Genomic DNA, 23177 nt, shown 5'->3' with positions numbered 1-23177 from the left:
TTAACTATGCCAGTCTACATCCACTGTGTTATTTAGTCCTCACAAGAACTGTAAGAAGTAAGTTTCTTTACAGCTGAGAAAACTGAGGCTCAGAGAGGTTAACTAATTCACCCGAAGTTAAACAGCTCAGAAGTGGCAAAACCAGGATCCCTTCTCCGGTCTGGCTTACTTCAAAGCCCCAGCCCTAACCATCACTCTTTTGCTTGTTTCAGAACTACGTTTTACCAAAAGCAAACCGGTACTAGGCTGCTGTACATCATGTAATTCTAAGCAAGCTTGGAGCTAATGCCTGAAAGTGACAGCGAGATTCTTACAGCACCTTAGCATGGAGATGGGGTTTTGTTTAACAAGAAAAAAAGAGGCCTGGGAAAAGCTTTTCCATTTCAGTGATGGCGATGATGATGATGATGATGATGATGATGATGATGATGATGATGATGGTGGTGGTGATGAGATGATGGTGGTGGCGACGGCGGAGGACACTTACCAAATGCTTCCACAGCGTGATGCTGGCAGGAGCACACGGTGCTTCACCCTCATAACGACTCCATGAGAAGGTTCTGCTTATTATCATCTCTATTATACAGATGAATCAGCTGAAGCTCTGAGAGATTAAATACCTTGTCCAAGGTCACCCAGCTTGTAAGGATCAAGGGTGAGGTCTGAAGGCTCCAGAAGCAAGGCCCAGGCTCACTACACAAGAGCTCCCATGAAGGGGCAACCAAACCTGCTTCTTGCTTATAGAGTAGACTGTCTCAGTGTCTTGAATGCCATATGCCGTGATTTTCTTTAATCAGCCCTTAGAACCGCCACCTGTTATATTGGTGAATCTTGTGTACTTCTCCCCACTTTTGTACTTTGGAAAGTAATTTCCCTCAGCTGGACAGTTGGCCATACACCTTACAGATATCACCTAATAACATACTGCGTTCCTTGTTGCCTGTTCTCCTGTACTTACTTCCTTGAGCAGGATGGCTCCTACCTTGATTGATATACGTTCACATGGGTAGTGCTTTTGTAATTTAATCAGGTAATGAATGATCAGGTTATCTGTGGCGTCTTATATAAATACAGCAAATATATTTTAATAGGCAGAGGTTTCATTTTTCAAATTACCCCTTTAAAGGGACATATTCACACTCAATTACTGTGCTGACACGTAAAGTGGACAAATATACGATTTGCTAATGGAACAGCAAATTAAAATCTGTGCAAAGCAAAGAATACAGAGCAGCAGCCCCAGCCGAACCTGACCGCGCTGCCTGATTAAGTGCTTACGAGGCGGTTTGGTGAGGGGTCCTTTCCTGATCTGATAACTGCCACGGAGAAGCCAAATGCAGAGGCAATCTGTAAATACTTAATCCTCCAGAAGGCAGATTAAGTGTATAATTGACCTATATAATCCATGTATCATCTCGAGTCAAATGTTCCCTGGGCCTGGTTCACAGTAACACGGGGGCCTGAAGAAAGCCAGTGCAGATGCAGCATTACCCCCAATGTGGATGCCATCCAAGTTCGAGATGGCTTTTTAATCACTCATCTCCGAGCCTGTGAGGTTTAAGTAGATGAATTCACCCTAAGCACATCTCTTTTAATCCTGATTTTCTTCTCAGTCTGTGTCTTCAAGAAGTACAAGGAGGAAAGAAAATAAATTAATTTTTGTTTAGACCTTGAAATCTTAGGTGCTTCTCTTGATGATCTGATCTCTAATTTCAAAAAGCATGTTTTTGTTTCAGGGAAGATAGTGAATTAATCACCAGAGAAGGGGGGAAAAGCTATCTGCATGATTTATGGACACTCAAGCTTTAAATCACTGTCTTCGAGTTATTTCTTGGGCTGTGCTTTCCTTTTCAGCTTCTGCTTTAGGAATATGGAGATTATTCATCTCCATGTTTTATATTTTCTTTAAAAGTCAGCAATAATTTTCAAAGAGGCCAAGCTCTCACTTGAGTCTGACAGCAATCGGATTCTCTTTTAAGAATTCAGCACCTTTAATATAATTTAGATTCCTTGTTATTGTACGTATCGGCATATTCTCTTGCTCTAAACCTCTGAATCTTTTGTTTCAAATATTATAAACTTATTTTTGTAGCAACTGAAACCAGTTTACAATGGCTTGCCATTTTTTAGGAAAAAAATTACAAAAATGCAGATGAAAAAATGTACAGCTGCATATCTGAAATACCAAGAAAAACAGTTTGAGGATTCATTTCCCATCAGCACTTAATTTTGGACTGATTAGCTTTTTTCTGAGGTGCATGACTAAAGAGGTTGCTAGCATTTTATAGGAGGACTATGTAAATCAATTATTAATAAACAGGGAAACTTACACTGCATTAAAAAGACCTGGTGAGACAATGTTATGTCTGACTGTATTTCTACAATCAACCTAGAAAATGCTTGTTTAAAAAAATTTGGTGAAGATGAATTTGGAAAGTTGCTCTTAAGTTACATAATAAAATAGATAAAAATGCAGAACATTAAATATAGAGCCCCAAATGCTATGCCGATAATCTCCCACAAGCACCCAATTCCAGCCAGAAGTACAATGACGAGGCAAAGAAAAAACCAGCTCAGACAGAGAGAGAGAGAACACTGAGATAGGGGCCTGGTTAAAATGGAAGACATACTCATTAAATGACCAGCTATTACTCCAAATATTCTCAGATACAGACACACACTAATGCCATCCAGCCTTTTCCACAAGGTACACTCAGGCCAAAAAATGGGAATAATCCTGAACAGCAAGAACTTAAAGGACTTCTCAGGTAAATCAAACTGAGACTTTGAAACACAGTTAAAAACACAACAGGAGCTCTGAGAACATGCCTCTGAATGACAGATGCCAGCAGGAACTAAAAACCAGAGAATGACACAAGAGTCAAAATCAACAACCTCCAAACAGCAAACAATCTGAGAGATATATATTTTTCCTCATTCAAAATGCTAATTTTCTATTATTCATTTTTGCCATTTATCAAAATGCAACAATTTGGAAGAGAAACCTCTCAGATCAACAAGTTTTTCTCAGTAGCTTTCTGCCAATTGTTCAGAAACCCGCCCCAGGACCACTATCATTAGGAATGAAGTTGAAAGGATAAGTTCATTGTAGCAAGAAATGTAGGGTGGGAGGTTTCACAGACACCCTCTTGCCTTAATATTCTGATTCCCTTATTTAGCTCGGTGGACACGAGTGCCTTCCAGAGCATATATGTAAAGAAATAAACACCCTGCTTGAGGAAACAGAAGCCGAAAATAATCAAACATGTTGGTAATCTGATGTTTTGCTGCTAGACTATAGAAAAACAGTAAGTACTGAATTAAATTACTGGGGCTGCATGGTAATGAAGCCTTTTGAGAAGCTCTGGGTTTTTTCGAATGACAAATGTTTTAAATCCATGACAGATTCAAGAACTTTTTTTGCACGACATCAGTTAGGTTGCCTAGCACCAATATTCTGTAAATTAGGGGAGCAGGTTATTTGGGAAGTAAGGAAGTAAATGGCAAAGAAATTCAATTCGTTATCTCTAAATAGGCTACTGAAAATTTTTTTCCATAGGGGTGGGAGTGATATGCAGTGAATGATTGTAATGGTTAAGTTTTAAAATCAGATATTCAGGGAAGGGTAATTAAGACTCCCTTGGGAAAACAGAATTGGGACAATAAGAGACTAAATTGTGGCGATTCTTATAATGTTACTGATGCCATTTTATGCTGGTCAGTGTAATTCCACAAGGGACTTGACATATTTGTGAATTTCTGAATGACCCTAAACATAATTTGCATCCTGAAAAACATATTCTTAGTGATGTTTTTTTCATTATTAATTCAAATAAATGACCAGAGGGCTTGAATTTGCCTGTGTTCTTCAACAGTCGGGCAAGTCCAGTTTACCATCTGTGCTAGCCAAAGCTACACTCTTAAATAAAGATTCAGTTGTACTTTACCTTTAAAAAAGCCCCAGAAAAGGACAATTTGCCCTGCTGCCTTCAACAAAGCTACCTTAAAAAAAATTTTTTTCGCCCTTGTACTTCTAATTAAAAAAAAAATCAAGAGGGAAGGGTGGGTTATTTGTCAATGAAACAATAGGCTAAATGGCAGATTAAACGTGAAATTCAGTACTAGATGTTTGAAAGTTTGAGAGAGCACGGGGTTATTCACACACGCTCACACAGGAACACGCACGCACACGCACGCGAGGGCCACACAAAACTGAGAATCAGAAGATACTCATCAAAGAAAAAAAAAAAAGAAGGCAACCTAGGCATTGAAAAGAACAACCCACAGGCTTCTTGAACGTTTGTGGCTTGGAATTTCATTCAGCGGAGATGGGCAGAATGTCCACACTCCAAACTGCAGACCTGAGTGTGCTGCCTGCCTGTTTTCAATGCCTATTGGCTGGGTGATTGGGCCCCAGACATTCTAGGCTCGGTACTTTCATAAAGGCACGCATGCAGAGAAGGGAGAGGACCCGCCGGTGAGCTTTATGCATGTATGAGGCATTCTCAGTGGATGTGGGCCATGCTAGAAGATGTATACAGGAAGATTATTTGATTCTAATTCATGCCACTTGATATAATGTGATAAAACATTTGACATGAGAGATAAGTTCCATTTTAATCCGAGAGAGGACGGGTGGGAATTAAAAAGTAAGAAGGGTTTTCTCGAAGAAAGGTGATGCAGAGGAAAGAGCGATATTGAGCACAGAGAGGGGATGATTAGAAAAGAAAAAAAAAAAGACAGGAGCCTTTTCAACACACGAGGAAAGCAAATGAACTGGAAGACAAAGCAGAGAAAAGTCAGGAGCTGCAGACTCTTTAGCAGTGCCAACAATGAGCTCGCTTAGCCATGGAACAAACACACACACACACACACACACACAAACTCGATGCAAATTGCTGAACACAATCACAGAAAAAATATAGAAACATGGATTCCATAGTAGACCAAAACATGAATGTTTGAGCTGGCACTAAAAATATGGAAACCTGGACCGGAGGAGCTCACGCTTCACGAGACAGAAGTAGGCTGTACAATTAGAGCCACACGGAGACAAGTACGTCGGCTTCCATGCACTCTGGCCGGGTCTACACTGGCAAATTCGGTGGAAACTTGAAACAAAATATCTGGCTAAATTAGGCAGCCCCATCTGCTTTGGCCTGAAAGAGGCAGGAGATTTGAGATGGAAGCAGATTCCTTTTTTTTTTTTTCTTTTTGCCTCAGTGGTTTGCTTTGGAAGTGCAGATGCAGTCACAGTGGAAGTAAGTTTGCTTGATAACTATTAACCCTCAGAAATCTGTTTTCTGAAGTTCAATCCGGGTCTGGCAGCCTGATGTACCTGCTCTCTGTACACCTGCTTCTTCTCCCAAATTTTCAGGTGGGTGGAGGGGGAGTGGAGAAGGGGCATCTGGGTTTAGAACGGCAATTGACCAAGTAACTAACATGTTTGCCAAAACCCAGGGCCAGCTAAAGACTTCTAGTCTTCCAGAAACAGAAGCATCTTTGAAGCGATAACGATACATTTACTGCACAGCTGCACGCCACAGCTGCTGGCAGGGAGGTACCACCCTCAGCCTCCTGGAAGGCAGGGAACATCTCCCTACAGCAGGGCCAGATTGCAAGGAGGGGCACCATGACCGAGGAAGGTCTTTGCCAGTGAGAGGAAGCTGCCGCCTCACAAGCTTCGTGCAGGCATGTGCCTGCTTGTGCAAGCCTGTGCCATCCTACGTATCACACAGATTGGGACTGAGACACGGCCACGCCAGGGTGGGTTGGGAACAGACACACGACAGATAAGAGCCTAAGGCAGACGGGGAGGAAAAGATTTTGCTTGCATCAGGACCAATCCATTTTCTCAAAATGTGACTTATCCTCCTGTCTCTTATTTTGTCACATTTTGGAGGGTCTCCTCCTTGGCTTTCAAGGAGGAGAAGGCACTTACTTACATCAAATAACCTTTCTATATACATCTCCTCATTGACCTTATCACGAAGGACATCCTGAGAGTGACGGACGAAAGTCACGTAGGCATCGGCCACGTCCATCCCGGGTTTCTGCAAAGAAACAGGAGAACATGAAAATGGACTTCTCAGACAGTGACCCTTTCTCGATGACCCAAAGCATTTTACTCTCCCCACCTCACCCTGCTGTGCACCCCCAGAGCTTTTGCTGGAGTTTGAGGCTATCCACCGGGGCTGGAAGCTATCCATAGTATACAGTATCGCTATCCACAGCCTGCTCTGATACTCCAGGAACTGAAACTGATATTCAAACCTCCTGCTCTTTCCAGAAATCCAACCTGGCAAGAAGGGAGTTGGGATTACAGGGCTGTATAGTTTATTATTTTTTTTCTACTATTAATTTTTTTTTCTGGCAAAGATACTCTGATGGATAAATCTTCACCAGATAACCCAGAGACAGTCTCTGGTTTTTCTTTGGATTGAAACCTCCATTGAAAAATACTCAAACATACTGCCTTCCACTGTCTGTCCTTAATATAATATTAGAAAAGTGACAGCCTTCCCCGATCCCTTCTTTAAAAAATTGAGGAAGTGCCAAGTCAAGAAATTGTATTTAAATCTCTATCCCCTCCTACCCAAGTCATATTTTTGAGGGGTAGTTTTAACCTGAGTATGTGGTAAGTATTTCCTTATCAGTTTACTCAGAGGAGACATTCAACCAGTGGTCTTTGCTTCCCTTAGAGTCCAAGGTACAGCCTTAGAGTCCGATGATTCAAAAAAGATGGAGAGGGGGAAGGATTTGATTTTTAAATAAATTAGATTTTCTGGAAAGGTAAGCAGGTGGTTCATCCAGTAGTTACAAAACGATTTATTGTAAGGAAAAAAAAAGAAACTAAGAATGCACACTGCTTGAGATGTTGCAATCAAAGTTATCTCTGAAGAAACCTATTAAAACACTGTAATATGGGTCATTAGGAGAGCTGCCACAAACCCCTTAAATTTCCACAGTGGGTATGTATGTTTGCTAATAACTAAAAAGATTAGTTTTCATTACTGTGGTTTACCTTAGATCACAAAGTATCATTTCTCTACAAGACATGACTGTCAGGCACTGCAAATTGAAGTTAGTTAACACTTCTGTGTAATTTCCAGGGTGAAAATGAGGAAGGTTTGGAAACAGTAGGACTGTATTTTTTTTTTTTTTCCTGATACAAAGCAAACAATTATCAAGCAAAGGGCCAATGCTTGGCCCCTGGGATGCTAGTAACATTTCTTAACACCTGCTGAAACAATGACAAGGTATTAATTTGAAAAACAATGAGGACAACTCAAAGCCACAGTAGTCAACTGTTACACTTTCAAGCAATTTTCAGCGAATGGATTGAGCAGGTTGTGTGATGGTCCTATAATTGTTGCAGTTTTATGATACGAAACAACAGAGGTTCTCCAATGAGATGCAAGTGATAGCTATCAGTTCTAAACTGGCACCTCTCTCCTCCTCTCCCTTCGGCAGCCAGACATCACAGGGCGTTCTCAGTGGGGATGGGGACCCCTACCTGGGGCACTTGAGAAACATTATTATTGTTTCCATTTCTTCCCTGGTGATGCTTGTGGCAGATATAACCCTTTCCTGGACACATGCAGCCATCTTAGAGCTAAGATTCAAAGCCAAATTCAGCAGACTTACTTGTAACCACAACAGTGATCTACAATAATGGTTATTTTCACCACTCCTTCTCTTTTCACTAAATTACTGTCCTCAAAGGGACATTTCATTTATGTTTTAAAAACCTTGGAAAAAAAAATCAGTGTGGTTCAGCTCACCCAGGTAGTTAAACTCCATGAGTCTCTATCTTTTGACTCTTTTTTCTTCATAGCACTCACCAATATCTGACACTGTATTATATATTTATTTGTTTGTTGTCTTCTCCCACTAGCACATAAGCTCCATGAATATAGGGACTTTATTTGCTCTATTTTCTACTGTGTCCTCAGCATATAAATGAAGACTGGCACATAGTAGGTGCTCAGTAAATACTTGCAGAATGAACAAAATCATGAATGAATAAGCCCCTGTCCCACCTCCTTTTTTAGACTCCTCAGTCACACTACATGGATTTCTATTGGATCCCCCACACACTGGAGCTTGTGAAAATCATTTCAATTTCTCTGGGCCTTGGTTATACCATCTGTAAAATGGGATTAATAATAGTTCCCCTACTTACCTTCAAGGATTGTTGTGATCATCAGCTAAAATAATGGAAGTTAAAATGCCTCAAAGGTCATAAATTGCTATACAAACATGAGCCACTATGATTCTTTCCCCCCAAGAAAGAATGTCACTTGGGTAAGTGACAAGATTTATCACTTCATGACCTTACCTACCTTTGGAACCTACTTTGGAACCAAGAAGAAAAAAGAGGCTTCAGAGAAACCAATGTCAAAATAAAAATGACAAGGTCTTTGCATGGAGATGTGTTTTCTCAGAGTCCTCTGGTTCCCCACTCACAACCGTCTTCCATTTTAACCAGCTTTACGTCCAGTTCTAACAAGTCTGTTTTCCATCCTCTGGGGGACTAGGAAGGGGGATGAGGGGACTTATTTGAAACGGGTGTGTTGATTAAAGCTATCACTTTTCAAGATACCCTGAGCTTGAGGGAGAAGGCTGCCAAACTGGAGCACCAGACACATATATTCAGCATCCCCTGAGGTCTGGGGCTATGAAGGGCAGAGGCCCCTATACTTTGAGAGGTCCTCAGGGGAGCGGGGCCACTGGGGAAAGACACAGTCACAATGGTGATGCTTGATCATAGGGAAAATGTTCAAGTACTGTCAGTTCCCTATTGAAAAAGGCAGGGAAGGCTGTGCAATGCATTCTAAGCAGGTTTTCAACCAAAATGGTTAAAATAAAAACTGTCCACTGACCAACAAGCTAACTTGTAGTTGTAGATGGAAAATATTCTTTGACTAAACAACTGATGCTATTAGGTAAATGAAACTTTATACCACATGGCTATCTAGTCACCATGGGAAAGACTTTAGGTGACGGAGTTTAATATCTCACAATTACATTGTTTATTTTAAGTGCGGCTTGGACAGACTGATGGCATAGGATGTAGATGTTAGAAAATAATTAAACAAACAACGACTATATAAATGTCTGTATAGTTAACTCCATCCATGTGTGGAAGACATAGTTTGGGAAGAAGCCACTTGGTGGCTTGGAAGAAACAGGACATTTGAATTGTAGCTTGATCCTCCCAGGATATTGCTGAGCTTGAGGAAAACAAATTCAAATTTTCGGCATCCTAAGCAAGCCCTAATTAGGAATGCAAATCTGCTCCGAACTGAAGGGTCGAATACTCCATCTAAGACAAAGAGATATGCTTTGGGGATTATGCAATGTTTTGAATGACCTGGTAACAGCGCTTCTCTCTCTTAGTGTAGATAATTAAGAGACAAACCTCTAAGGTAACTAAATACTAGTCCCCACAAGGAACTAAACCAATAAACCGTGTGCCAAAACCCTCACAGGGCAACAGAGGTCAACCCAGTCTTCAGAGCTAGAAGAAACTTGAAAGATGATTTTATCCAATGGTTCTTAGACCTGGCTGCAAATGAGAAGGATATGGGAAGCTTTAAAGAAAAAACCTGATGCCTAAAAAACAAGAACCAAACAAACAAACAAAACTGATGTCTAGACCCCATACCCTGAGATTCTGCTTTAAGTTGACAAGCAACCTTAGGCTACTCCTCGTAAAACCTCCCCAGATGTTTCCAATATACAACACCAAGGTCGAGAATCACTGGTTCCCAAACTTGCACCATCTATCAGAATCAGGTGGAGAGCTATTCTAGAAAGAGATTTCCAGGCTTCACCCCAGAACGACTGAATCAGAATCTCTGGAGGCAAGGGGCTGGGAATCTCTATTAAAAAACCCCCACAAAAACAAACCAAAAAACCCTTGCCAAGTATCACCTCTGCACATTCTGGTTTGGGGACCACTGATTTAATAGGTGATATTCGCTGGTGAAGCTGGTCAACTGACTCTTCAAAACAAAAACAATGAAACAAAACAGCAAACCTTGATCTGTAGCGCTTGCCAGTTTCCGTGGTGTAAATACTCCCTCCATGGCTGAGTCTGAGCTACCAAAGTGCCCTCACTGAAGGCAGAGTTGGAAAGAAATGTACGCAATTGACTTTTGGGAGACAGTGCTAGCAGGCTCTATATATCAGACTGCGAGCACGTGAATCTTCACGCTCCCATTTACTCGACATGTGACCTTGACAGCCACTTAACTTCCCTGCGCCTCAGTTTCCTCAGCTGTGACATAGGAAGATGATATTACTCCCTTCATAGGGTTGTTCTGAGACGTAAATGATGACTATTTACTCTATGTGAACAATGTACAGATAGTACCTGTGTATTTTGTACTATTATTTTCTAGAAAATCGTTCATCACTTATTATAATATTGTCTGTTACAAAAATACTTTAACGAACTTAATTTTAAAGTTTAGCTTTGTCCCAAGCTGTACTAAGTGGTGAAATTATGGTGAAAGAGCACATTTGATGTGCCGATCGTATTTTTTCTAATACTCACTAAAATAATTTCTCAGTTATCCAAATAGAGATGTTTCTCTGTGCACTAAAGGAAATCATCTGGCAAATGAGGTAGTGTTTAAGAGCATGGTTTAAGTCTCAGCTCTGCTCCTTACCACCTGTGGGATCCTGAGCAAGTCAACCTCTCTGTGCCACAGTATCCTCAATTTAAAGTGGGATTGTTGTGAAGATTAAATGTAAAGTGCTTTGAACAGCGCCTGGCACACAGTGGCTGCTTTGTAAGGCTTGGTTGCAGTTTCTGTTTCTACGGTATTGTATATCATCGGTGGGAAATGTACCCCATTTTGGGACATGCTGCATCATCTCCTTCTGCCTCCCTGGAGGGACGAAACTTGGCTCATTGATTTTTGTTCCCTTTCACATTGACGTAGAGTCCATTTTTTCCTCATCTTTACAATAAATCTGAGCCTGGCTGGCAGGAAGTAGGTTGAACCAATGAACACTGCCAATACTTGACTTTTTGACCTACCCCAAATAATTTGACCTCCTCAATAATTTCAGCCAGATCATTTTTTTTCCCCCAAGTATTTGGGTTTTGCCTACCCATCACCTGTTTATATCTCACTGGTGAGATCTCCCCTCTGCTTTGAGGTATAACAGAAAACAGACTTCAGCTACCAGCTCTTCGGGTTGAGGACTAGAATTTCCATTTCTATTACTGTTGAAGCCCAGTGCAGGCCAGGGTGGATGTCAGCAAATTCATCCCCCACTCCGACCCCGTGCAATAGAGCAAAGCACTCGCTCGCCCCTCCCTCAACCCAAGGGCCTTGCTCCTGCTGCTGAAATATCTAGTGAGTGCCAGGTACAGAGCTGAGCATCCCATACATGGGCCATTTCATCCGCACAGCAAGTCTGTGATGTGGCTATTATTCTCTTTATTTTAAGGATGGAGAACCAGCTCAGAGAATTTGAGTAGTTTGCTCCCTGTGAACTGAAAGTTTCTACTTTGGGGCTTGGGAAAATAAATTACTTAACTTCTCTCCTTGCTCCAGGTATGTGACCTTTTTCTCTTCTCTATTATAAGGACTATCTACATGAAGGAGTCGGAGGTCCCCCAATGAGAGGTATTATATAAATTCAAAGCATAATTATTGATTGTACATTCTTTCATTAAACAAACAAAATATATGCTAATGCTAAACTCACTCCAATTTTCCATTTTGCCATCCTTTGAGAAATAAGCCAATAAACCATTACACACTTAGCTTCCTGGGGAAATGAATTTAAATGTTAATATAAATCCTTTTAGAAAAAAAACAAATTTTAACAAATAAGTATTTGAACAAGGAGGGTACTTAATCACGTTCAGAATGAGAAACCCTCAGTACAAGACCGTTGGTGGCTGTTGAGATAAGCTCTCTAAATTTAATATTTTATAATAGACTCACACCTCTTTTGTTAGAAATGGAGAAACAGAATCATTTTCTTTTCTCCTTCATTGGAATATATTTAAATCTCTCCAATTCTATTTTGCTAATAGGCAGGGCAAAGTCTGTCCATAAATGTATCCTGATTTATCACAGGTAATCCCACACTCTGGCATTCATGTGCAGAACTTAACCTCAATTTAAATGTAAATTCTGGGCAACTTTGAGTGCTTTATCTGTGAACTTGGAGAGCGCTCTTCATTAACGAGGTCTGCACTAATTATAAGCAGTTTTGTAAGGTTCCCTTAAAACAATTGCAGAATTGACCCCAAAATGAACAAATTCCGAATTTATTTGTTTAAAAAAAAATACTGGCACCCTTGTGCAAATTTCTAGCTAAGGCCCTGCTCCCAAGGTGTGCACGCAGGAGGGGAAGGGAGCTGGATGATAACAGAATGAAATATACCAGAGAAACCAATGAAAATGGAAATGAAAGTGAACTGCGTTTACCCTCAAAATAGGATCTCTTTTTCCTGTTGAAGGAAACTAGTTTCCTACCCTCTTCTCATCTCAAAACAATTTTACTGTGAAATATTCCTGGCTTCCTTTCTTCTGGTGATTCTAGTCAGGACTATACAGTTTAGTGGCAACTAATGACAAGGGCACCATCGAAATTCTCACGAAAGCCAAAACACCCCACAAAAACATTTTTCAAATACTCACAGGTACATCCACATATTTGGAAGCTGCCTTCACCTAAGGAGGAAAGAAGAGGATGGAAGTGAGGGTGGTGTTTATGTTTAATTGTTCACAGCTCAATGCTGTATCACCATCAGAGTTAAAACAATATGCTGGCAGACGAAGCTGACCAGGAAACACAGAAAGGTACTAAAAAAATAAAATCTGTTTGCTAATTTTTTTACCCTGTAAGCCAGACCCACTGCTTTGGAGAGAAAGAGAGAGAGGGAGAGGAGAAGGAGGGAGGGAGGGAGAAGGAAAGAGAAAAAGACAGCAAAATTTTTACTGAGATTCTGTAGCTGGTATGGGAGATCTGCATTTTCCTCCCTCCCTTTAAAAGGGAGAAAAATGACTGTAGCTAAACCCAGACCGTTGAGTGGAGGGCTCACCAGTCTAGAAAAGCAGTTAAGTCCACTGTCACTTCCTGTACCTTGGGGTCTTTGTATAATCTGGCTACAGGTTTGTCCTAATTGAATCTTTGAGTTCTCAAAGATTTCCAGTAACTCTCTTCAAGAGAAGGGGATGTAGCGGGTGGGCACCCTTAACCCAGAGCGAGATGGGTGTCTGTGAGTGGGGGTTGGGAGGGTACCAGAGCCTTTCAAAACTGTCCCAAGGCTGTTGTTATGTCTCTTGGTTTTAAATACTAAAACCCCAGAAGGGAAGTGCAGAAAGAGGGTATGACATTTATTTTCAGTTCTGGTGGAGGGAGTGTGGTGGAGTACATACAGTGCTTGAGAGCATGGAATTTGGAGTTAGATCTGGGTTCAAATCCAAGCTCTACGACTTACAAGCTGTGTGACCCTGGGCAAGTGACTTCATCTCTCTGAGCCTCAGTTACCTCATCTGCAAAATGCAGATGCATTAGGTAACTGTTGCAGCGGGTCGATACAAGGGTGAATACACACACAGAGTCCTGGGACACAGCAAGCACAGAATAAATGGGGGCTGAGAGGATCGATTCACAAGCAGATCTGGCGGGGCTCTGGGTCCTGTAAGAAGTCAATGAACAGCTGGGTTTGAGGAATAAAACCTGAGGAGGATGTCTGATATTCTGTGCGTTTCATTTTGACTCGGGTCACACACGTTCCACTTAGCACAGGTAAGACCAAGGGGCTACATTTGGGATCAGAGGAGCGTTTTCAGTTTTGTTGGCAAGTACCAAGACTGCGATGCACACCAAGCACTTAGGATGTCTTTTCACATCTCAGGTGGGCTGCCTCTTGCCACCTGGCTGAGACCAATACTGGGAGTCACTACCTCTACCCCCATGTCTCCCAGGAAAGTATCCAGGGGAGTGTTTTTCCCTGTTGCTATTTTCTCAAAGCCACTTTTCAAAATGTCAAATCTCAAGAAAGAAGTCAGTGAGCCAATGGGTGGGGTGGAAAGAGTCCAGGATTTAGAGTCAAAAGTTCTGCAAATGATAGAACTACTTGACCTTGGGATCATCACTTCGAGTCTCTTTGCCTGGGTTTCTCGATTTCTAGAACAAGGTGATACCACTGTGTACTTTGTAGGGCTGAGAGCCTGATCAAGTGACAAAATGTACTGGAAAGTGTTTCATAAACTTTAAAGGGCGGAACACACATCAATTAGTTAATTATTGAGAGGGCAATGCATTCTATCTCCTGGAATCATCGCCAGCACCCAAGAGGATTCCTAGAGTCTCCTGTTACAGATTCTCTCAGAACCCTACATTTTTTCCCTTTGCAGCACTGATTGCAATCGCAATTCAGTAATTTTGGTGCCATGTCTGTCTCCCACAGAATGTCATGTCTTGCCCCTAGCTGTCTCCCCAGTGACTCACTTGTTACCCGGCTTAGAAAGGGCACTCAGGGAAAATTTGTAGAAGGAAGGAGAAAAAGCGAGTGACCAGTGCTGGCTTCAGGATGGTTGAGGAATAAACAGACCAGATCGAGAAGCCACTGCCTGAGTTAGTCTGAAGGCCAACAGGGTTGCATATAAAAGCTGGATGCTTGCAAAGCTTGGTGAGTGAAGGAAACCACTCCGGGCCATTAAGGGGGGTATGAGGAAAGCTTTCCAGAATTTGCCTAAATAACATTTTACTAAATGATTCTCAACCCGAAATCTTTCCTCTTTATTCCTGTTCTAGAATTTAGTTTGAGCAAGAAGGTGGCTTTCCTTTCAAATCTCCTCTATGTACATTAATACATAACATTTGTATGATGTTTTTCACTTTGCAAAGCACTTTCACGTTCTGTTTCTTCTCTAAGCCACCCTGCAAAAGGGTGGCTATTAATTGTTTATCTAATCACTATTGAGAACACTAAAACCCACAGAATTTATGAATTTATTTCATCATGATCTGAGCCAGAAGACAGAGAAGCCTGGACTCACATGAGGGTCTCCTGAGCCCCACTTTTTCCTTTTGAACTCCTGATCTTTTCACCAGTGGTAGAAAGTATGAGGAATTTAAGCAACAGTGGTCAGGGCAGGTGCTGACAAAACAATTCTTCTCAGCTACAAATTGCCTCCTTCCCTATGTAGACTTAGTGCTTGGCAGTTGGTAGGAGTTTTGCTACAGCTGAAATGATCAACCTTTAAACACACCCACTCTTACCACCAACATGCAATTTCAACCCAGAAAATGACACCAGCCAAAGTCTATTCCTTTCAAAGCAGTTTGGGAAGATAAGGCAAGCTCTATGTCATGACGAAAACCATCCCCTCTCCTACATGCACTAGCCTTCAGTTTGTTGGTCTTTTTTTAAATCTGGTAACTGGTGACTTGCACTTAGCCTTATTGATCTTTCTCCCATCCCACAATAACAGGAAAAAACAGCTCAGAGTAAACTGTGGTCCTATTAGGATTGTATCATTTTTTGGTTCTGGCCATTGAACTTGAAGAAAGATGTTGAGGATACAGGGCAGTCTGGAAGTGTCTTCTACAAGAAAAGTAAAGGAGAAGGCATCTTGCCTGGAAAAGGAAGGGCTAACGGCAAACGAAATGGAAACTTTCACGTAGTTAATCAAGGACCTTCAATGTTGAAGGGTTGAACTTGGTCACGGTGGTTCTAGAGCATAGAATCAGGATGAATGAGTAACATGATGGGGCCCCAGAAGAAGGTGCGAACAGCTATCTCAGTCCAGCCAGGCACTGGCTATCTCTGGTGATCAAGAACTCCTTGCTGGGGCTTCCCTGGTGGTGCAGTGGTTGAGAGTCCGCCTGTCAATGCAGGGGACACGGGTTCGAGCCCTGGTCCGGGAAGATCCCACATGCCGCAGAGCAACTGAGCCCGTGTGCCACAACTGCCGGGCCTGCACTCTGGAGCCCGCGAGCCACAACTGCTGAGCCCGCGTGCCACAACTGCTGAGGCCCGTGCACCTGGAGCCCGTGCTCGCAACAAGGGAAGCCACCGCAATGAGAGGCCCACGCACCACAACGAAGAGTGGCCCCCGCTCGCCTCAACTAGAGAGGGCCCGCGCCCAGAAGCGAGGACCCAACATAGCCAAAAATAAATAAATTAATTAAAAAAAAAAAAAAAGAACTCCTTGCTAGAGGAGCTCAAGCAGGAGGTATGTAGGATGCTGCTCCGATGTGAGACTTTCCCTATGAGGTGACCTCTAAGGCTGCTTCCTGTTCTCTGTTGCTCATCTCCTTAAGAGGTAGAAAGCTGTCATCAGTTCTGTTTTTGTTTTGTTTTGTTTTGTTTTGTTTTTTTACAGTATACATGTTGGGATATAGCAGAGTGAATAAACTGACAGAACCAGGATCAGAACTCTGGTCCCTAGAACCCTCTCCTGCCTAATGTCAACAGTGCTCCCTTTTTAAGCATCATGTTTCTTTGAAGTATCCAGAGGACTGACTATATTTTTGGCCAGCTATACTCTAAGTAGAGAAGAAGGACCAGATCCTCCCAACCCACTAGGGGTTTGGAATTATTGCCAAGGGTCAGAAAGTCCAAGCGCACACCAGACACTGTGTCTAGATCAAATAAACAACAGACCTTGTAATCTACACAAGACTATTTCCCATTACATATACATGTTGTTTTGATGAATAAAATACAAATTTCTTAAAAAGCACAACCTATGTTATAAAATTTTGTCATTACGCATTTTTTCCCATCAAGGGTGGTCAAAAGTGTGTGTGTTTGTGTGTAATTTTCATTTCTTTTTTAACTTTAAAAGAAATCTTCTTGGTGAAGTGGCTAAAAGGATGGGCTGAGGATGGGCAGGGTTAGAAGTCGGGTTTTGCCATTTTCTAGCTTGGTGACTTTGACCAAGTTAATTAACTTCTGAGCCTCCTCTGCAAATGGGACAATTATAATGTTTCTCAAAGGAATATGGAGAGGACTGAATGAGGTAATCCATCCAAGGGTACAGAACAGAGCTGGGGACATGGTAAAAACTACTAAATGTGCCTCTTCTAACCAGCAATATTGGCTTACTGGTGTAGATAAAGCATCTGCTCCTTATCCTGGTGGTCATGGGGACAGTTTCACTGCTCACCTCTAGCCCACGGGCAATTTCTTGCCATGAAAAGGATGCTGGAATCTCCTCAGGTTACCAGTAGGTATCTGAGCTGGTTTTCAGTCTGGCAAACTTCCTGCCAATTCCATGAACACCTTATGCACTGGACTTCTCTCCAGAACATTGAGGCAGAAGCAAAGACCTCTGCCCCCTTCCTCAGGCTGCCCAAGCCTAGGCATGAGTGAGAGGGCAGTTCCCCAAGCCAGGGTGCTCTGTATATTCAATCACACATCCCTACTGCTCTCTGGTACAAAGCCAAATGTCCCGGGGCATAGGAGAGAAGGCTGCGGGAGAGGCGTTTGCCCCAGACACCTGGTCTGGCATCCTTTTTCTGCAGGGACTCAATTGCCCTCACGGAAGACACAAGAACTGTAACTTCAGCCAGACTTCACTTCCTGAGTCTCCCTGCTTTCTCACCATCCCCTCTGGTGGGACAAAGAATGTCCCTTCTCTAGCAGTATCCATGAACATCCCACCCCCACCCCTCGACCAGACAGAGCCAGTTCTGGGAAGGCAGGTTCGAAAAAGAGACACAAACTCCGAGAGTCTGATGGAGACCAAGGGTGAAGGTGGGAAAATCAGCTGTCAGTGAGCAACCTGTTCACATTTTCATAGGCCTGCAGCAAAGACCAAGTCTTAGGTCCAAGGCACTGAATTAGGGATTGTAGGTAAAGGCAATCGCTCCTTGATTTCTAGTCCCTTCCTTGGATGATGTCTTAATGCACAATCTCTCTAAACACCCAGAATAAGTCATGTCCATCCAACAATTCATAACTGTAAGTTACATTTCTTGAGTGCTTCCGACTTGCCAGGAGATGAGTTAGGAAGATTGCATATGTTATATTTAATCCTCACAACGACCTCTGGAAAAAGGTCCTATTAATAGTCCCATTTTACAGTTGACAAAACTGAGGCTAACAGAAAGGAAGCAATTTGGCTTAAAGTCACACAGCTAATAAGTTATAGCTTTGAACCTCCCATCCCTTAAGCTGCCTATTATTCAGTTAAAAAAAAAACCCTATCAAACCAGTCATATTTAAGTCTTGTTTCTTTGTGTGTGTAGACACAACCTAAAATGGCTTCTCCAGGAAAAATGTCTGAGAGATTTGAATAATTATCTGCACCGACTCAGTCAGGGCAGAAGGTCCAACACAGTTTCTCTGGCTTTGAATGTCCCAGCTAATTACCTCGACCCTCCACCTGACTTAGCGTGTGTAGACAGCCTTAATGGTTACTCTATTGAGCTTCTCCATTATTTTTCAGGTGCCCAAAGGTAATCTTTTCATTGAACACTCACCATTCCAGGATTTTCACAATGCTGATGACTAAGGGATTTTCTTCTGCCTGGTCCTAATAAGGGGACCTGAGTTAATCACTGTGTAGCTTTGATAGGGAGCACGGCGGGGGCTTAAACCACTTCTCTTGCTTCATCAGGGGAAAAAGCAACCCAGGTGCAGACCACGAGGACCTCAGGGTTTGTTACTATTAAATCAATGCACGGACAGGAAAAAAAAAGTGGATTAGGCCCTTTTTGCAAACAGAAATCTGGTGGGTAAGACGCAAAGATGGAAGAAAAAAGAAGTCTGAACAGATACCACTGCATTAGTGACTGCCTGAGCTCTCCTTTCTCCCTGTGGTCTCTTAAAAAAAAAGGCAAAAACCAACCAAGCAAACAATTTATTCTCTGCACAAGCTGACTCCACTCCTGCCTGTTTGACTTCACAAGAACTTGGAGCTGATTTCTCTGTCTTTGCCTACAAACTGCAGAGCACACCACTCTTTCAAGGGACCGGCAACATTTACTTCAGTGTCTGGCTTGTGAAATTTCTGCTGCAAGGATCATGATACTATTTTGCTTCCTTCTCCACTTCCCTAACCCAGGTGATCTTAGAGATCTGGATTTTTTCTTTCTTTCTTTTTTTTTTTGAGAGTTGAGGCAGTTTGGTATGTCAACATGCTACTTAGTACCATTATCATCAGTAAAATGATTTTATTTTATTAGTTGAATTTTATCATCTATCACCAGCCTTATGTCTAGAATGTAGGCTCTATGAGGAATAAGAACTTCTCTTTCTCTCCTCACTATCTCCACTGCCTGGTATATAGCAGGGGCTCAATAAAAATGTGTTGACTACCATATATAAAAGAGAGAATCAACAAGGACCTACTGCAGAGTACAGGGAACTCTACTCAACACTCTGTTATGGCCTATATGGGAAAAGAATCTGAAAAAGAATAGATATATGCATATGTATAACTAAATCACTTTGCTGTACACCTGAAACTAACACAGCATTGTAAATCAGCTATACTCCAATATAAAATTAAAAATTAAAAAAAATGTGTTGACAGAATGAACTTCTGAGCATGGTACTCTTTACTCTGTACCCAGGATAAAGGTTTCTAGTGCTTTCTTGAAGCTGTTATTCAAGCTCTAACACTTTTAAAGAATCACTTAAGAAAAGCGCGACCAGGCACTATCAATTCAAAAGGAAATGGCTTTCGTTGCTTCTGTGAGATGAGCTTAAAGGGTCTCTTGTGTCCCTACAGTATGAGTACAGCATAGAGATAAGAGCTCGAGGCCAGGAGTCAGATACCTGGGCTGGCATCTGGTTTGATCAGCCACCAGTTGTGGGCCAGGTAATTAACTTCTCTAAGCATCAGTTTCCTTCTTGGAAAATAGAGATAATGACAATATTTCCTCCTCATGGGGTGGTTGTACAGATTATTAATAGAAAAAAGAGATTTCTTAAGGGTTTAACACGTGCAGGACACTATTCTAAGCATTTGACTTGTACTAAATTCATTTAGTCCATGCAAAGCATCAAATGAGTTACTGTATGTGAAAACCTTTGCACAGGGCCTGGCACATAGTACGTGTTCAATAAATGTTCCCTATTATTTTTACATTCTTTTCCTTTCACGTCCAAAGGGGCTGATTTGATAGTTCAGGTTCCAGGGCACAGGTTGAGCTATGTTTCCTAGTGGGTGGGGTTGTTAAACCTTAAATATCTGCACACTGAGGTATGTGGTTCTGTTTCATGGTTAGAAAGCTTCATGATGTCTGTGACTAATCCTGCCATAAGAGGCCTGGCCGTCTTACTTCCTCTCTTCTTTGCTGGCCCGGTACCAGGTTGTGGTCTGGACTCTCTCTCTATTCTATTTGTCCTTGGCTCCTCAGGCCTCAGCTCTTAACAAAGAGATCCCTGGAGACCAGCAGGGCTGGTTCTCTGCATTGTAATATGGACCCAAAGCCCACCACACAATGCGGTAGCTTGTTGCCAAAGGTGCTTGCCATCAGTTATTTTGCTCCCTGTGTGGGCATGCCACACCCATTGAGAAATGGGGTCTATTATTCCTCCATCCCCCTTGAGCCTGGGCTGGCCCATGACTGCCGTGACTAAGAGAATATGATGGAGGTGACGCCATATCAGTCCTGAGCCTAATCTTGGAGAGGGCCAGCAGCTGTGCTTCTTCACCCTTGAAAGCCAGCTGCCACTAAGTGCAGCTGTGCCGAGACTGCCGTGCCATCAGAAGCCCAAGGCACGTGGAGAAGCTCAGCTGGATGCGACCCCGTATGGGGGAGAAATAGGCACATGGAGACGCACCAAGCTATCAGACATTCAGCCCCAGCCCAGCCAAGCAAGTGACCCCTGTCAGTGCAACATGGAACCAAAGAATCCCCTAGCCAAGCTCTTCCCAGATTTCTGACCCACAAAATCGTACACAGAATAAACAGATCGTTTTAAGCCACTAACTTTGCCACAGTGTGTTATGCAGCAATAGATAACCAAGATATTCAAGAAGGTGTCACTTGGTCTCCTACTTCCCCAATTTTATCCATTGCACGTATTTTCCTGGAGGATGCTGTGGGGAGGTGACTGATGGTCTAAGACAGGATTTGGGCATTCTTGGGTCTCCTGGCTATAAAAGGAGACCAGCTGATCTTCACCTGATTCTCAATGATATTTACTGAGCATGTATGTATGGGGCACTGAGCTAGACACCTCATGTATAACTAACTCAATTAATCATTCCCGTAGAACATTAGAAGGCTCATTTCACCAGCCCGCTTCACAGAAGAGGACATTGAGATTCAGAGAGGTTAAGCAACTCTCCAGAGGTAAACCAGTAAGTGGTGGCATTGGTGTCCAAGCCCAGGCCTGGTTATTAAGTGCAGAGTCCTTTCAGGACATCAAGTTGCTGATAATGTGAAAATGATGTGTCATTCTAAAGCTATTTCTTACCTAATAATCCCCTGGGATCTGGGAGAAGGGGAGCCGACTTGTGGGACGTATAGGGACTTTGGGTCAGACACAGCTTTGCTGGAATTATGCTCCATCACTTACTAGTCAAATGAACTTAGGGAAAAAAATTTTAAACTTCCACAGCTTCTATAATCTCATCTGCAAAATGAGGGTAACAACAATATCTTCTTTAGGAGGTTCGTGTGAGGCTGAACAGGTTGACATCATGTTAAGTGCTCAGTGCAATGCCTGGTACCTAGTGAGAGCTCAAGAAGTATTACCTAATATTGTTACTAGTGTTTCAGTCACTTGTCGTTAGCTGTGAGTTGACTGTACCAAGTGTGTTCCCATCTATAGTTTATAGACTAGAAAAAAGGGTTGGCAAACTCTGGCCTGTGGGTCAAGTCTAGCCTGCTGCCTGTTTTTGTGTGGCTCACGAGCTAAGAATGGTTTTCACATTTTTAAATGAAGGAAAATCAAAAGAAGAATCATATTTCCTGACATGTGAACATTACAGGAAATTGACATTACCGTGTCCATCAATAAAGTTTTATTGGAACACAGCCATGCCTATTCATTTACATCTTGTCGATAGCTGCTTTCACGCTCCAAGGGAGGAGGCTGAGTCTCTGTGACAGAGACTATGTGGCTTGTAAAGTGAAAAATATTGACTATCTGCCTCTTTCCAGAAGAAATTTTTTGACCTCTGGACTAGAGGAGGAGCCATTGGGGTGGGGGGTAGGGGAAGAATCATAAAATGTAAATTTCTCATCTTAATACGACCATTAACTAGTTGACTGACTTCTTGTCTAACCTGTTGGCCTCCTGTCCTTACCTATTATAACAGGGCACAGAGCTAAATGTTTTCCCCTGATTCCTTCCAGAAATACGACTCTTAGATGGTGTATGAGGCAGGTGCTAGGAAGGATGTGGAATAGGAAACACTTCCCACACCTTGAAAAGTTTATAAATACTCTCGCAGTAAAACAAAAGGCTATTAATATCTTAGTATTAATAAGAGCTCTGGAAAGGAGGCTCCAGGAAAAATGATAGTATCAGGGAAAGGGAAAAAACAATAGAGATAGAGACCGTTCACACAGGTACCAGACAATGTAGCAGGCACCAGTGGGTAGACTTGGCGATGAAATATCAGGATTACAATAGGCAGCATGTGTTGCTTATTTACCCTGTGCCAGGCACTGTTTTCACTGTTTCCTATGAACCACCTCCTTTAATATTCCCAGTACCTTCGAGGTGCAGCCTCATCATCTGTACCTCTCTGTGCTGTTGTGAGGATTAATGAAGATGATACACATACAGGGGCAGAATAAAGGACATGGCAAGTCCTCAGTACGTGCTAGCTGCTATTACTACTGTTGAAATTGCACTCCAAAGGAACAGCCTTTCTACTCTACTGGCAAAATCAGCTAATTTGCCCTGAGTGCCTACGTTTGCCCATATTTTTCCTCAGCCTCCAGTTTTCATGCTCTCTTTTTTTGTGTGGCACAAATGGAATGGGCAGGGTTCTATCTAAATGCACATAGCCCCAGTGATAAGCATCACTCAGGCCAGTAACATGGGAGAAGCACGAGCACATCATTAATCAGCAGAATGGAAATACCCGAAAAAGGACGCGGTCATTTCTAATGGGGATTAGAGGCAGTGCAGGGAAATGGCTGAGAGCACAGACTCTGGGGTTGGATGGTATAGGGCCAAATTCTAGATCCAACACTTACTAGACAATTTACTT

The 23177-nt window shown here is 42.3% G+C and overlaps 1 protein-coding gene across 14 annotated transcripts in view; it reads right to left on the bottom strand.

Moving 5' to 3' along the window:
- Positions 1 to 23177, bottom strand: part of CADPS (calcium dependent secretion activator) — a 482411-nt gene that overhangs the window by 33912 nt on the left and 425322 nt on the right. For all 14 annotated transcript variants that reach the window (XM_057554533.1, XM_057554534.1, XM_057554535.1 and 11 more), the window contains 2 exons: positions 12675 to 12707; positions 5946 to 6053 (listed from right to left, as the gene is read on the bottom strand). In XM_057554533.1, coding sequence (XP_057410516.1) covers positions 5946 to 6053; positions 12675 to 12707 — 141 coding nt within the window. The remainder of the gene's footprint in view (positions 1 to 5945; positions 6054 to 12674; positions 12708 to 23177) is intronic.

This window comes from Balaenoptera acutorostrata, chromosome 10 (genome assembly GCF_949987535.1).
Source record: "Balaenoptera acutorostrata chromosome 10, mBalAcu1.1, whole genome shotgun sequence".
In the NCBI taxonomy this organism is placed as follows: Eukaryota; Metazoa; Chordata; class Mammalia; order Artiodactyla; family Balaenopteridae; genus Balaenoptera; species Balaenoptera acutorostrata.
Note: the sequence above shows the minus strand (reverse complement) of the source record. Positions and strands in the feature narration are given on the sequence as shown.